The sequence below is a fragment of the Hemiscyllium ocellatum genome, chromosome 3, assembly GCF_020745735.1.
Source record: "Hemiscyllium ocellatum isolate sHemOce1 chromosome 3, sHemOce1.pat.X.cur, whole genome shotgun sequence".
Classification (NCBI taxonomy): Eukaryota; Metazoa; Chordata; class Chondrichthyes; order Orectolobiformes; family Hemiscylliidae; genus Hemiscyllium; species Hemiscyllium ocellatum.
This window is the reverse complement of record NC_083403.1, coordinates 63657549-63671840: the sequence shown is the minus strand read 5'-3', so window position 1 is coordinate 63671840 and position 14292 is coordinate 63657549. Positions and strand designations below refer to the sequence as shown.

Sequence of the window (14292 nt, the reverse complement as noted above, 5' to 3'; positions counted from 1 at the left end):
GATGCTGGAAACCAGATTCTGGATTAGTGCTGGAAGAGCACAGCAGTTCAGGCAGCATCCAAGGAGCAGCGAAATCGACGTTTCGAGCATAAGCCCTTCATCAGGAAGAGTTTTTTGCCCGAAACGTTGATTTCGCTGCTCCTTGGATGCTGTCTGAGCTGCTGTGCTCTTCCAGCACCACTAATCGAGAAACAAGAATAACTACCTCAACCCTGCCTGCCTTGACACCATAAAAGTCACCTCGCACCTTCAAAGACGGTGATTTGAATTTGCAGCCGTCACTCGTTTATCTTCCCTCCTTCAGGACCAGGACTGGGGCTCAGAACAACATTTCCCTCTTCTGACAATTAAGCAGTGGCTCCGGTGTTACATCTAAAGTCCTCCCTGCTACTGCACAGGCGCACTATGTTCTCTCATCGGAAAGGTTGGTGGGATGGGGGAGGGGAGATTTTACTCGTCGCTGTATCACAGCAAAAAGACTCCCCCTCCCACTGCACTTCCGGTGTGAGGGTCTTCATATTGGGAGGGGAGTAGAGGGAGATCGCTTTACTCCTTTAAAAAAAAAGCAATCCCGCAATTGGACGGAGATGTCCTTTACGTTTTCGGAAACGGAAAGTACGATAATCAAACTGGAGAAGTGGAACGTTGTCGGGTTTTATTTAGAAATGGGCTGACGGAGTGGGAAAGAATTGGTCGGGGAGAGGGAAGTGTTGGACAGTGCGCAGGTGCAGACGGTGTCGGTGCCGAGGTGACTGCTGGGATCGCTGCGCCTGCGCCCGCGCCCGCGCCGCCGCCATATTGTGGGTTCGGGGTCTGAGGGTCTAACGGTCGGTGCGCGAGAGCTCGGGGAGGCGAGCGGCAACTTCAGGTGAGGCCCACCACCTGCCCCACCCTCATCCCCCCCCCACCTGCCCCACCCTCATCCCCCCCCCACCACCTGGAGACTCAGCGGTCTCCAACGACTGGGCCTTCCCCGCCGGGAACCGTGGCGCTGTTCTGTGGTAGGCCGCCCTCACAATCCGGGACCCTCCACACCCCGCACTCCGGGCCTTGAACCAACGGGCCGCGTCCGCCATTTGCCGTGTGTCCCGGAGCCGTGGCCATTCTCTGCACATCCCCCCCCCCCCCCCCGACTCACTGAGTGTCTGCGGTAGTGGCGAAGGAGGAAAGGAATCCTCCTCCTCCTCCACCCTTTTCCAAAGGGGAATTCGCCGCTTATTCTCTAAGCCCCGCAGTCACCCGCCCCACATTCTCCAGCCGGTTGCTTTAAATTGTGCGATTTTGGTAATTGCCGCCGTCTTTACAAATAAGGGCGGGCATCGGCGGACAACTTGTTCCCCCCCACCCCCCCACCCCCGCCCAGCCACGGCCATACAAGGATGGGATGTGGGGGGAATGTGGAAGCTAGGCATATAGTTCTTGTTCAAAGATTCAGATAATGCTGTTTTAAGTTCCTTGTGGGCGGGGGGAAGGTGACAGTTCAGATTTCCAGATGGAAAGATGTAAGAGTTTAAACTGAGGTCGGGAAATAATGAGTAAAGATTAAGATTGAACTGTCACTTCTAAGGAAATAATCAGACTAAACTTAAACTGAAGATGAGACTTTTATTTGGTCCAAAGTAACCACTTCTATTGTAATAAAAAGTACAGTTCTAAAAGTTACAATGCTGCTTTTGCTAGTCAGAGCTTTTTACACTGAGTCGTTGTGTAAAGAGTATATGCAATGTACAACACCCTGCATCACCTGAAGATTACCAGTCGTCGCCGACTAACTGGATATATTAGGGCAGTTACATTTCAATTACAACAGTGTTCAAATTAGACTGTAACATTTTGTAGTTTGAGCTGTTCTGTCAGGGATCTCAGTAATACTTAGGGATTTTGTGAGTAATATGTGGTGTTCACGGAGCTGTGATTTAAGTGCAAGAAGTCCAGGAAAGTGGCAACTGTCTTAGAGTTATAGCGAGAAGTATGGCATGGAAACAGACCCTTTAGTCCAACTCATCTCTGCTGACCAGATACCTAAATTAATCTAGTCCCGTTTGCCAGCATTTGGCTCATTTCCCTCTAAACCCTTCTTATTCATCCAGATGGAATTTTAAATGTTGTAACTGTACCAGTCTCCTCTTCCACAAGCTCATTCCATACACTTATCACCCTCTGCATGAAAATGTTGTCCCTTAGGTCCCTTTTAAATCCTTCACCTCTCACCTTAAACCAATGCCATCCAGTTTTGGACTTCCCTGCCAGATTGGGAAAGATCTTGTCTATTCACTCTATCCATGCCCCTCATGATAAGCCTCTGATGCCCCAGGGAAAATAGCCCCAGCCTATTCAGCTTCTCCCTTTGCTCAACCCTCCAACTCTGGCAGCAGCTTTGTAAATCTTTTGAAATTTCTTTTCTATAGTGGGGACACCAGACTGAACGCTGTATTCCAAAAGTAGCCTAACCAATGTCCTGTACAAGCCATAATATGTCCACCACCTACATTTGAATAAAAGCAAGCATTCTAAACACTTTCTTCAGTACCTTATCATCCCTATCTCAAACAGATCTTCCCGAGCATCTGGAAAGGAATTATGTAGCATTGATGGTTAGAAAATGCAAAGATATTAAAGGAGTAGCATCTAATAGCTTTTTATAATAGTAGAACTCTGAAAATTGGGACCCAAAATGATAACACTACAAACCCTCTGCTTCAACCTATCCCTATAGTCAACTACTATCTTTCCGCACCATTGGCACCTTCGTTCTGTCTTTTTATATACCTGACAAACTCGGGGAGATTCTGTTCTTTTAATTTGAGTACATTGCAGGTGCAAAGAATAGAAGATTTAATGGACCTTTGCTGAATTACTGACTCGTACAATTTTGTAACTGTAGATTTCTGTTCACATTAATTTTGTCTTACTATATTTTTGATTTATTTCCAGATTATTTATAAAATGAAATTTTGTCCAGTGGCCCATCCACGCACTCAACTGCTTCTTGGAATTAGAAAATAATTCTGTTGGTTGGGGAACTGGATGATGTTTCAAGTTTTTTTTAAACACCTGGAGCTTCAGTATGTAGGATATACCATTTGACCTAGTGATGGAAACATTATGTTCAGATAAATTAAGTTATACAAATTGCCAGAATGCAACAGTGTTGTTCAAACATTCTCTAACTGTTTTAAAGTTAAATAATCTTACCAAAGTCCATACTTTTAAAAGGGACTTAGACTGGAGAGGGAGAGAGCACGAATTGAATGTCCTAAAATAAAGAAGAGAATCACGTGAATAAATTTAGGCATATTTTTGTGAAAAATATAAAGCTTTAAATATTTGTTTTAAAGGTTTACTGGAAGTTACAAGCTCCAGTTTCTGAGAAATTGCAATATTTCCAATGTTTCAAACAAAGATGAATTAAAATTAGATGTAATTATGCATTCATCAAAATATACTGTCATTAAAGTGTGATTGCCTTTGTGTTTAAGGTGAAAAACTATTAGTCACAGTGCTTTTACAGCAGTAAGTTTTATCTGATTATATTGGGCTTAAATGCAGACATGGCCAGCCCAGTAAAAGATAACTACAGGATGAGAAGCTACAAGAACAAAGCATTAAACACTCAGGAAATGCGAAGGCGACGAGAGGAAGAAGGAATCCAGTTACGGAAACAAAAAAGGGAAGAGCAGGTGTGTATGTGATAATAGGTCTGAAAGAGCATTTTGATAAGTAGACCTGGTTCACATCTTTATCTGATTAATTTTTTTTCTGCTTGTATTCCAGTTGTTTAAGCGTAGAAATGTGGCAGTTCCTGGAAGTGATGAAGCCATGTTTGAAAGCCCTATTCAGGACCCTGATATAAGTTCTACCGTAGTATCTGTACCCGGGGTAAGTAGATAGAACAAGAATATTCTTGTTCTGTTTTTGAACAAAATTTTGAAAAACTGAAGTGTCTGTTCTTAAATGCCATCAACTGTAGGAAGGTGTAATCACAGTGGAAATGGTGCAGATGATCTTTTCAGAAGATCCCGGTCAGCAGCTCATAGCTACACAGAAGTTTCGGAAATTGCTTTCAAAAGGTGAGAACCTTGTGCTGAATGCAGTGCTGCAGAGAGTTGCTACTGTTGACGGGAACCAAGTCTTTCAGAGCAAAGGAGGAGGAAGAGGAGGCACCTGCCACTAATCTGGTGGGAAGGGAAGGCAAGGGTGAAGGAAGCAGTGGCCTGCAAGTTGTGGGGAGGAGAAGGAGGCTGCCAGAGGGGTGGACTGCCAGACCGAGGCAGAAAGCATTCAATTTGTGCATTTTGTGACAATTTAAGTGCAACGCTGTCTGGGAAATCAATGCCTTTCTTTAGAATGTAGTTTTAAGTTTTAATAGAAGGTTGATTAATTTTTGAGGATATTGATTAATTATAATGTTGCATCTGTGCGAGTCCAAATACGGGCAGTCCATGTTATGAACAGGTTTTGTTTCTGAGTACATTCATAAGTCGGTTTGTATACAACTCAACACAACACAATACAATACGTTATGAAATAGCCATTCATAAGTAACAAGCAAATGTTTGCATTTAAAATTTAAAATTAAATTAAATTTAAAATTCATATTCATATGGAACCTCACTTGTAAGTGCATGTGTTTATAAGTCTGTAAATCGGGGACCACATGTACCACATAGATCAAAAGAAATACGGAAGATGTTGTAACTACGTGATTGCACCAACTTAAGTTGGTAAGAGGGAAAAAAAAGCCCAAAATTGAATCATAGCCTCTGAGAAAATAGCGGAGCTAGAATGAGTGAATGGGTTTACTTTGACCATTTCTATCTTGTGTATTCTAATCATCAAGAGTAGGTGAGCACTTAGATCCCAGACTGATGAAAGTATGTACAACTCTTGCAGCCTTTGGTGCTTGGGTTTCTACTGTATTCTCTATTATCTATTTGTTGCAGTCTTTTTCCTGTTCTGTTTCACCATTCCAAGGAGTTCTAGTTTTGGATGAATTGTCTTTTATTACAATCGTGAAATTTAGTGCCATTTTTCTTTAGGTGTTTCAACACAGAACAAATGCATATTTCACAACAAGTAGATGTTGTCTATTCATTTATGGGGTGTGGGCAATGCTGGTTGACCACTTACTGCTGTCCCTAGTTTGCCCGAGAAGGTGGTGGTGAGCTAACTTCTTAAACTGATGCAGTCCACCTGTTATGGGTGGATCCATAATGCAATTCATGAGGGAATTCCAGGATTTTGACCAAGTGACAGTGAAGGCACTATATTTCTAAGTCAGGATGGCAAGTGGCTGGGAGGGAATGAGCAAATGGTGGTGTTCCCATGTATCTGCTGCCCTTGTCCTTTTAGGTTTAAGTGGTCGTGGATTTGGAAGGTGCTTCCTGAGGATCTTTGGTGAATTTCTGCAGTGCACGTTGTAGATAATACACACTGCTACTGAGTGTTGGTAGCAGATGGATTGGATGCTTGTGGATCTTTTGCCAGTCAAGTATGCTGCCTTGTCCTGGATGGTGTCAAGCTTCAGTGTTGGTGGGGCTGCATCCATCCAGACAAGTGGGAAGCCTTCCACCTCACTTCTTAACTTGTGCCTTAAAATGGTGGACCGGCTCTGAGGAATCAGGAAGAGAGCTCATCATCACAGTATTCCTAGCTACTGTGTTTATGCGGTGAGTCAAATTGAGTTTTTGGTTAATGACAATCCCCAGGACTTTTATAGTGGGAGATTGTGGTAGTAACACCATTGAACATCATGGGGAGGTGATTAGATTGTCTCGTATTGTGATGGTCATATCCTGGCATTTATGTGGAGCGAATGTTATTTAACACTTGTCAGCCCAAGACTAGATAGTATGCAGATCTTGTTACATTTGAACATGGATTGCTTTAGTATCTGAGGCATTGCCTTTGGTGCTGAACATTTGCAATCAGTGAACCTCCCTACTTCTGACTTTATGATCGAGGGAAGATCATTGATGAAACAGCTGAAGATAGTTAGGCCTTGGACAGTACCCTGAAGAACTGCTGCGGAGATGTCTTGGAGCTGAGATGACTGATCTCCAACAACCACAGCCAACTTCCTATCTGTCAGGTATGACTCCAACATAGAGTTTGCTCTTGATATCCTTTGATTCCAGTTTTCCTGGGGTACCTTGATGCCACACTCTGTTGAATGTGGCCTTAATGTCAAGGGCAAACTCTCATGTCTGTAACTAGGTTCTTTTGTCCAAATAATATAAGAACCAAAATTGTAATGACGTCAGGAGCTGAGTGGCCCTGGTGGAACCCAAACTGGGCATCACTGCACAGATTATTGCTGAGTAAGTGCTGCTTGATAACACTGTTGATGACATCTTCCATCATTTTACTGATGATGGAGAGTATACTGATTGGGCTGTAATTGGCTGGATTGGATTTGTCCTGCTTTTCATGTACTGGACATAGTGGACAATTTTCCACATGTTTGGACAGATAAGAGTGTTGTAACCACACTGAAACAGCTGTATTATAGAACGGCAAGTTCTGGAGTACAGATCTTCAGTAGTCTTCCTAGAATGTTGTCAAGGCTCATAGTCTTTGCAGTTTCCTGTACCTCCAATCATTTCTTGATATCACATGGAGTGAACTGAATTGGCTGAAGACTGTATCTGTCATTCATTATATTTTATTTTACTTGTTTGAAGCTGCATGTGTTAAAGTTTGAGTTGAATATTTTAAACTTCTACGGAAAGGTCGTTTCAGTCATTACTGCTTACTAAGCACATGCCATTTGCAAATTTTCCCAGATTGTAACCACTTTCAATGACAGCAAGGAAGAAGTCTGTTTCCTATCCTATGAATATTTTAGAGTTGGTTTGTTTGTTTCCAAAAGATTTTGTGATATACGACTTTTTTGTTACCCTTTCCTATGACATGTAATGGGTATCTATTCAATATTAGTGAAGCCCACATTTAAGTACAAATTGTTGTGCTGAACCCAGGCGCAAGAATATGTGTGGTTGATCTTTTGAAGTTAATTAAACACAGTAACTGTCTCTGGCTCTCCCATAGATTGTATTGAATGTATCTTTGCTTGAATCTATTTTGAGGGCTCAGTGGTTAGCACTGCTGCCTCACAGCGTCAAGGATCCGGGTTTGATTCCATCCTCAGGCGACTGTGTGGAGTTTGCACATTCTCCTGTGGGTTTCCTCCAGGTGTGCCGGTTTCCTCCCACAATCCAAAGATGTGCAGGTTAGGTGAATTAGACATGTTAAATCGCCCATTGTGTTCAGGATTACGAAGGCAAATGAAATGCTTATTGTAAGTGGAAAGAAAGTGAACTATTCACTATAGTTGTTTTGTTAAGAATACATCTGGGATAACACTTTTTTGGTCTCTTCAGAAAGGACAGTTGCATTCAAAACTTCAGACAATGTTCCACTGCCTGACTCTTGAGATGAAGGGATTTTACAATGAGGAAAGGTAGTTCAGGTTTAGTCTGTATCCATTGAGGTTCAGCAGAATGAGAGGTGATCTGATTGAAGCATATAAGTTCCTGAGGGGACTTGATTACCTTGAATGTCAATGGTTTGAAATAAGAGATCTCTCATTTAAGACAGATGAGAAAATACAGTTGAGAGTCTAGGGAACTCACTTCCCAGTGGATACAGGCTCACTGAATATTTGTAAGCAGGGGTAATAATTTCCTTGCTAGTCAGTTATCTAAGGCTATTGGGATTGGACAGGAGTTGAGATCGCAGTCAGATCAGCTGTAACCTGATTGAATGGTGTGGCAAGTACAAGACAGGGTTGTCTTCTAATTTGTGTTCATATGTATGTAGAGAATGAATTCCATTTCCTACAAGTAAATAAGATGCATTTGTTATTGAAATATTTGATTTTGGGTGTCACATTCTGGGTCATAGAACAGGATAATAGGAATCATGGAAAAATGGTATTCTGGATTTCAGTTACAAATTTTCCCTTCCAGAACCTAATCCACCAATAGATGAAGTCATAAATACACCTGGTATTGTGCCAAGATTTGTGGAGTTTTTGAAGAGGAATGAGAATTTTACCCTCCAAGTGAGTTTTTTAAGAGATTTTATGTTTTGATAGTGCATCTTGGAAAATTATACAATGTGCTAACTTTGATGCATGCTAGAAAATGCAGAATAGTTCCAATCTTCAGTGTAGCTACTTGTAAAACAAACTTTCCCTTCAGTGCACCTTCAATTATGTGTTGAGTTTCTAATCATTTTAACCTTCTGTTGTAAAATGGTGACACTTAATTCTGCATTCTAGTGGATACCTGAAGAAATTAAGTGGCCAGAACTGGGTAAAGTTTATGTAATCTAATATTTTATATAAAGTCAGCATTGTTTTCCTTGGGTTTTATTTATTGTCTGTGTGTAAACCTGAGAATCTCATTTAACTTAATGGCCACTTCCATCAGTTTCAGCTTTTATAGAAACCATAACTTCTTTCGTGTGGAAGCAGGGCATACAGCCCATCGAGACCACACCGACCCTCCAAAGAGCATCCAACCTTGGACTCCTGCTTTCCCACCCACCCACCAATTAAAAATCTGTCTGTCTCAGCCTTGAATATACTTTATGACCTGACATCGGCAGCTTACTGTGGTAAAGAATGCCACTGATTCATAATCATTTGAGTGAAGAAATTCCTCATCTCTGTCACAAATGTGTAACTACTTTATTTGTAGTCTGGTCCTAGACTTTCCTGCTTCATAAGATCTTAGCTAATCTGCTTGTGTTCTGAATTCCACGTTTCCCTATAGCCTGATAACCTTAGATTCATGTTAAGGGAATCAATCTATCTCCCGCTTACGAATATTCATTGACACCCCCATCTCTTCCACCCCCCACCCCCCACTGTCTTCTGAGGCAGAGAATTTCAAAGTTGCATAATCTGAGTGAAGAAAAATATTCTCTTCACTCTGCCGCAAAACGCAATCCTTTAGTTTAAAAATGTCACCCCAAAAGAAGAAGCATCCTTTTCTCTTCCTCCTTGTCAAGACCATTAGGATCTTTACAAATCCATCAAGGCACCAATTCTAAACATCAGTGGAAACATGCCCAGTCTATTTAATGCTGTTTTTTCCAGGTATCACTCAAGTCTGTATCTCTCAAGTTCCACACTAAGTCTAATCTAAAAAAAAGTAAACCTCTTCTGAGCTACCTTCAACACATTAACATCCTTCCCTAAATAAGGAGACCAAAATTGCACAAAATTAACCTCCTGATGCCTTGCATAATCTGAAGTGAAAATGTGCGTGTTTAATTCTGAATCTAATGAAAAATATTTCTTTCAAACATTGTATCATGCTTATGTTTATATTCTTGTATCATGCCCAAATAAGTTTTACATTTTGAGAACTTCAACCTCATTAAACACTTGTGAGAATATTGTTTGCATACACTCAATTTTTTCATTTTACAGAATCAGAAATAGTATACAATTTACAATGTGAACTTTCAGCACTTTATTAATAAAAATAATTTTAGTCTTCCCTGAGTTTAGAAAATGTTAGAACAGCAAACAAAAACATTACAATTTTAATGCTTTAATAGTGATAATCAATTTCTGTACTTTAATTCTGCAGTTTGAGGCTGCATGGGCTTTAACCAACATTGCTTCTGGAACATTTCTCCATACTAAAGTGGTTATAGAAGCTGATGCTGTTCCTATCTTCATAGAGTTACTCAGCTCAGAATATGAGGATGTGCAAGAGCAGGTATTTCTTTGTTATACATATGGTAATTTAATTCCTGTTTTTATATCAGGTCATTCACTTGCGTATTCAGCTGGTGTTGGTCCTTTTTATCCCCTCTAAGTTTGTGACATAGAAAATATAATTAAGCAAAAAATGTACATGTATTTTAAAACATTTTTGTCACAACATGAATATGTGGATTAGTATCTCAAGTAGAGAAAAATGTGGCGTTATGAAGCAAATTTAGACATTCATCTTTCTGAACATGACAAGATAAAATTTCTGTAGCAATTTTCACTCTTTACATTCTACTTGTTTCTTCCACTTTTTAAAAAGAAAATACACAAGGAAATTAGGCACAAAGCCCCTTTAGTTAAACTTTTCTTTCATTTATTTTTGTCCCTTCACCACATGGTATGCACCATTTATACTTGAAACAAAATGCCCCACTGTTAATTTGTGCTTTAATTGTATGTTATGTGCATCCATAAAAAATGGAAATATTTAATTCTGAACTTTTAAAACCATTTTTTAATTTTTTTGAGGACTTCTGTCTAAAGGATTGTGAAAATGTAGTAAATTGAACTACAGCGGGGGGTGGTGCCTATATCTGTGTTTTCAAAAGATACTGAAAGGACAGTAAGGGGCACTTTAAAGCCACTGGAGGTCTCATGATCTAGGAACGTAAACAGTAGGAGCAGGTGTAGGTCATTTGGCCTATCAAGCCTGCTCCATCATTCAGTATGATCATGGCTGATAATCCAAATTAGTACCCTGTCCCTGCTTTCTCACCATACCCTTTAGCCATAAAAGCTTTCCAGTGCTTTTTGAAAACACACAATATTTTGGCCCCAACATTTTTTGGGGCAGAGAATTCCTCAGACTCACCATGCTGTAGCTGAAGAAATTTCTGCTCAGTCCTAAATGGCCTACCCTGTACCTTTAGCTTGTGAGCTCTGGTTCTGGACTGATGTCATTGGGAGCATTTCTAAATAGATTTCTGACATCTCCCTACTTATTCTTCCAACTCCAGTGAATACTGTCCTAATCAATTCAGTCTCTCTTCATAAGTGAGTCCTACTTTCCCAGGTATCAGTCTGGTAAATATCAAATTCATTCCCTCCATAGACAGTTCGTCGGGTAACAAGACCAAAAATGCTTTGTATTCCAGGTGTAGTCTCACCTAAGCATGTAGATTGCAACAAGAAATTCCTGCTTCTATACTCAAATCTTCTCATTATGATGCCCAACTTATCGGTCGCCAGCTTTTGCACCTGCATGTTTACTTTGTGACTAGTGTACAAGGGCATCAATGTTTCATTGTACCTCTCTCTTTCGTAATCTTTTGTGATTCAGTTAATCTACCTGTTTTTCTTCTACCAAAGTGAATAATCTCATAATTATCCATGCTTTAATTTGTCTGCCATGCATTTACCCATTCACTTAACTTGTTCAAGTCGCGCTAGAGCATAGAATCATGCAGCACAGTAGAGGCCCTTTGACCGGTCAAGTCTGCGCTGACGTTGCTATACCAATCCCACATGCAAATCCCACTTTCTAGCACTTGCCCCATGGCCTTGAATGTTATGACATTTCAAGTCTCATCCATCTATTTTTTTTGTAGATCCTAAGGTTTTCCACCACTCTAGCTTCCCAGGTAATGCATTCCAAATTTTCACCACTTTTTGGTGAAAATATTTCTTCTCAAATTCCCTCAAAACCTATCCTTAAAATGATGCCCCCACATTATTGACTCTTCAATTAGGGGAACAGCTGTTCTCTATGCCCCTCATAATCTTATACACCTCAGTCAGGACCACCTCGACCATCTCTGCTCTAAAGGAAACAAACCATCCAATCAACCTCTCTTCATAACTAAAATGTTCCAACACAAGCAATATCCTGATGCATCCCTCAGTACAATTGCATCCTTCCTATAGTGTGGCAATCAACTGCACACAACTGTGGTCTAACCAAAGATTTTTATACATGTCTAATATACCTTCCCTGCTCAAATAATTATGCCACAGCTCATCAAGGCAAGTTTCCTGCATGCTAACTTGTTCTCCCCAAAATCTATGTCTACCCTGCTTTTAACAATCTGTGGACAGTCACCCCAAGATCCCTCTGTTCCTTCGAAGGCTCTAATTCCCTGCAATTCGGTGAGTATTCCTTTGTCTCATCACTTCTTCCAAAGTGTATTATCTCTCACTATTTAGGATTAAATTCTGTCCACCTCTGATCTGCCTACATGACTAATCTGTCTATATCTCTCTCTAATCTAAGATCTCCTTCCTTACTATCAATCATCTGGCCAGTCTTTTGAATTGTCTGCAACTTACATATCCCATTATGTTCTCAGGTATATCATTTCTCTATCAAGAACAATAAAGGGCCTGCCTGTCACTTATCTGATTTTCCATTCTGACTTGTTTTCTTCCCTTTTTTCCCTTTTCTTGAGTCACTGTTTTGGGTTCCCATTTCCTCTGCCATTTTAGTTTAAACCCTTCCCAACCACATCAGCAAATATTCTCCATTGGCAATGCAGTCCATCAGCTTGTAGTAGTGCCTCCCCTCGCTGATCCCAATGTTCCAGGAATCTGAAACCTTCCCATTTACAGCATCTCTCCAGCGAAGTACACGTCTGACACATCCTACTATTTCTATTCTGACTAGCACATATTACTAATAGCAAACCTGAGATTATGATTTTGAGGTCCTACTATGTAACTTGCTTCCTAATTCCCTATATTCTGCTTTTAGGACGTCACCTATTTGCCTATATCATCGATACTGATGTGTATCAAGCCTACTTATTGCCTGTTCTTTTGCCCGCTGCTAAATGTCCTGTAGCTGCTCCAAGCCATCCTTGATCTGAACATTCAGGAGGCAGAATACCATCCAGAAGTTTCATTTATAGCCATAGAAATGTCTGAGTATTCCACTTACAATTGAATTCCCTGTTACTATAGCCTGTCTACCATTATTCCTCCTATCTGCCAGCAGAGGTAAAGATATTGCTAAAGTTTTGGCTGTTACTTTCCCAAGAAGCTAACTGCACCCACCTCCACCAAAAATTGTGACAAAACAATATATCGGTTTTGCAGGGGAACGACCGCAGATTCCTACACAGCTTGCCTAATCCTCTTTCTCTGCCTAGTAGTCATCCATTTCTTTCGTATCTGTGGAGTGCCTCCTGAACAAAGTGTTTGATGGAATCCTGGGGAAAACCCTACATTTATTGGCTCCAGTCTAGATGTGTGAGGATGCAAGGCTGAAAGCTATCTGAAAATTTCATTATCTTAGCCTTTTATTCCTAGAATTAATAAGTATTTGGTCAAAGTCTTATTTTCTAAGCTGATTTCTTCAGAGAAATTTCCTTTACTTTTCCTTATTAATTGATGTCTACGTAGTTTGGGTTATATAAAAATGTTAAAACATATTTCTAACTGTTGATAATCAGCTTTGCATCTTTGTCAAATAAATCTTCATTTTATAATTAATGTTATGACCATTGGAGTAGAGTGATTAGATAGTACAGTCTTCCAACCTGGTTGTAATAAAATGCAAATAACTTTTGTAATGTGAAGAATTTTGAACATTATATAATTTTAAGCATGCATACCATTCAATTGTTTTAATTATTGTAATGTCTTTCAGGCAGTCTGGGCACTTGGCAACATTGCAGGTGACAATGCTGAATGCAGAGATTTTGTGTTAAGTTGTGGAATTCTTCCACCTCTCTTACAGTAAGTTTATGCAGAAGGTCAACAAAATAATATGAACAAGTTTATTTTGGTTTCAGTATACACAGGGCAAGAATTATTGCTAGTTAATTTCACTCCTGATTGGCTGCTGGCTTTGTGGTGATGGTGATCCTGCAATAATGTTAAGTAGGGAATTTTATCATCAACCTGTGATGACAGAATATCAGATTTCCAATTCAGGATGCTGGTACTTCGATCGATAGTTAGAAATTGTTTTTTTTTATCTGATTGCTGTTCTTGTCCCTTTGGGTGGTAGAAGTGGGTGAGAGATGTTATTATGTTGAGCATTCTACAGATGATGTCTTCTAAGGCACTCCCCAGTTTTGATGGTGACTTTATCAACTTGAATGGATTGAGTTCTTAAAATTAGCAAATACTCAATCTGCAGATCCTGCCTTATGCAGAGTAGGTAGTGCGAGAAAGTTTGCGTAGATAGGTTGTTCAAAGTTTGTTTCTGCAACACCTCAACTTTGCTTCTACATGTTCCCAAGGAAGTTTTTCTGTGTGTGGTGCTTTCTGAAATAAGCCGTCTCCATTTTGGTTTGTCACCAATTTAGTCCTCCCATGAGTTGGTTGGTATGTTTGATCTATTCAGTGATGGTTTGAGGACATTCCTGAACCATATCTGCTGTTCGTTTGGGGGACTCAATGTACTGTATTTACCAAATACAAGTGATGGAGTGACGGACAGTGAAGCAAATAGTAAGTCTACTATTAAAACAAACAGTCATGTCATGCATCGTGTCAAATGTTTGGAATTTTGGAGCTGCACCAGTCCAAATCAATGTTGCATTCCTTATTTTACCTTG

At 40.3% G+C, this 14292-nt stretch overlaps 2 protein-coding genes across 5 annotated transcripts in view; one reads left to right on the top strand and one right to left on the bottom strand.

Moving 5' to 3' along the window:
• Nucleotides 1–670, bottom strand: part of zufsp (zinc finger containing ubiquitin peptidase 1) — a 42771-nt gene extending 42101 nt beyond the window's left edge. The window contains exon 1 of one of the 4 annotated variants that reach the window (XM_060850509.1): nt 248–670. The gene's annotated coding sequence lies outside the window, so the exon portion shown is untranslated. Of the gene's footprint in view, nt 1–205; nt 223–247 lie in introns of those variants that run through there. The other 3 variants (XM_060850493.1, XM_060850519.1, XM_060850500.1) reach the window with 3 other exon arrangements.
• Nucleotides 671–728: 58 nt separating this feature from the next.
• The window catches only part of kpna5 (karyopherin alpha 5 (importin alpha 6)), a 35249-nt gene continuing 21685 nt past the window's right edge, over nt 729–14292 (top strand). Inside the window, exons 1-7 of the mRNA XM_060850531.1 lie at nt 729–868; nt 3550–3680; nt 3775–3879; nt 3971–4070; nt 7971–8065; nt 9606–9737; nt 13377–13465. Of these exons, the coding sequence (XP_060706514.1) occupies nt 3552–3680; nt 3775–3879; nt 3971–4070; nt 7971–8065; nt 9606–9737; nt 13377–13465 (650 nt within the window). The 5' untranslated portion in view covers nt 729–868; nt 3550–3551. The remainder of the gene's footprint in view (nt 869–3549; nt 3681–3774; nt 3880–3970; nt 4071–7970; nt 8066–9605; nt 9738–13376; nt 13466–14292) is intronic.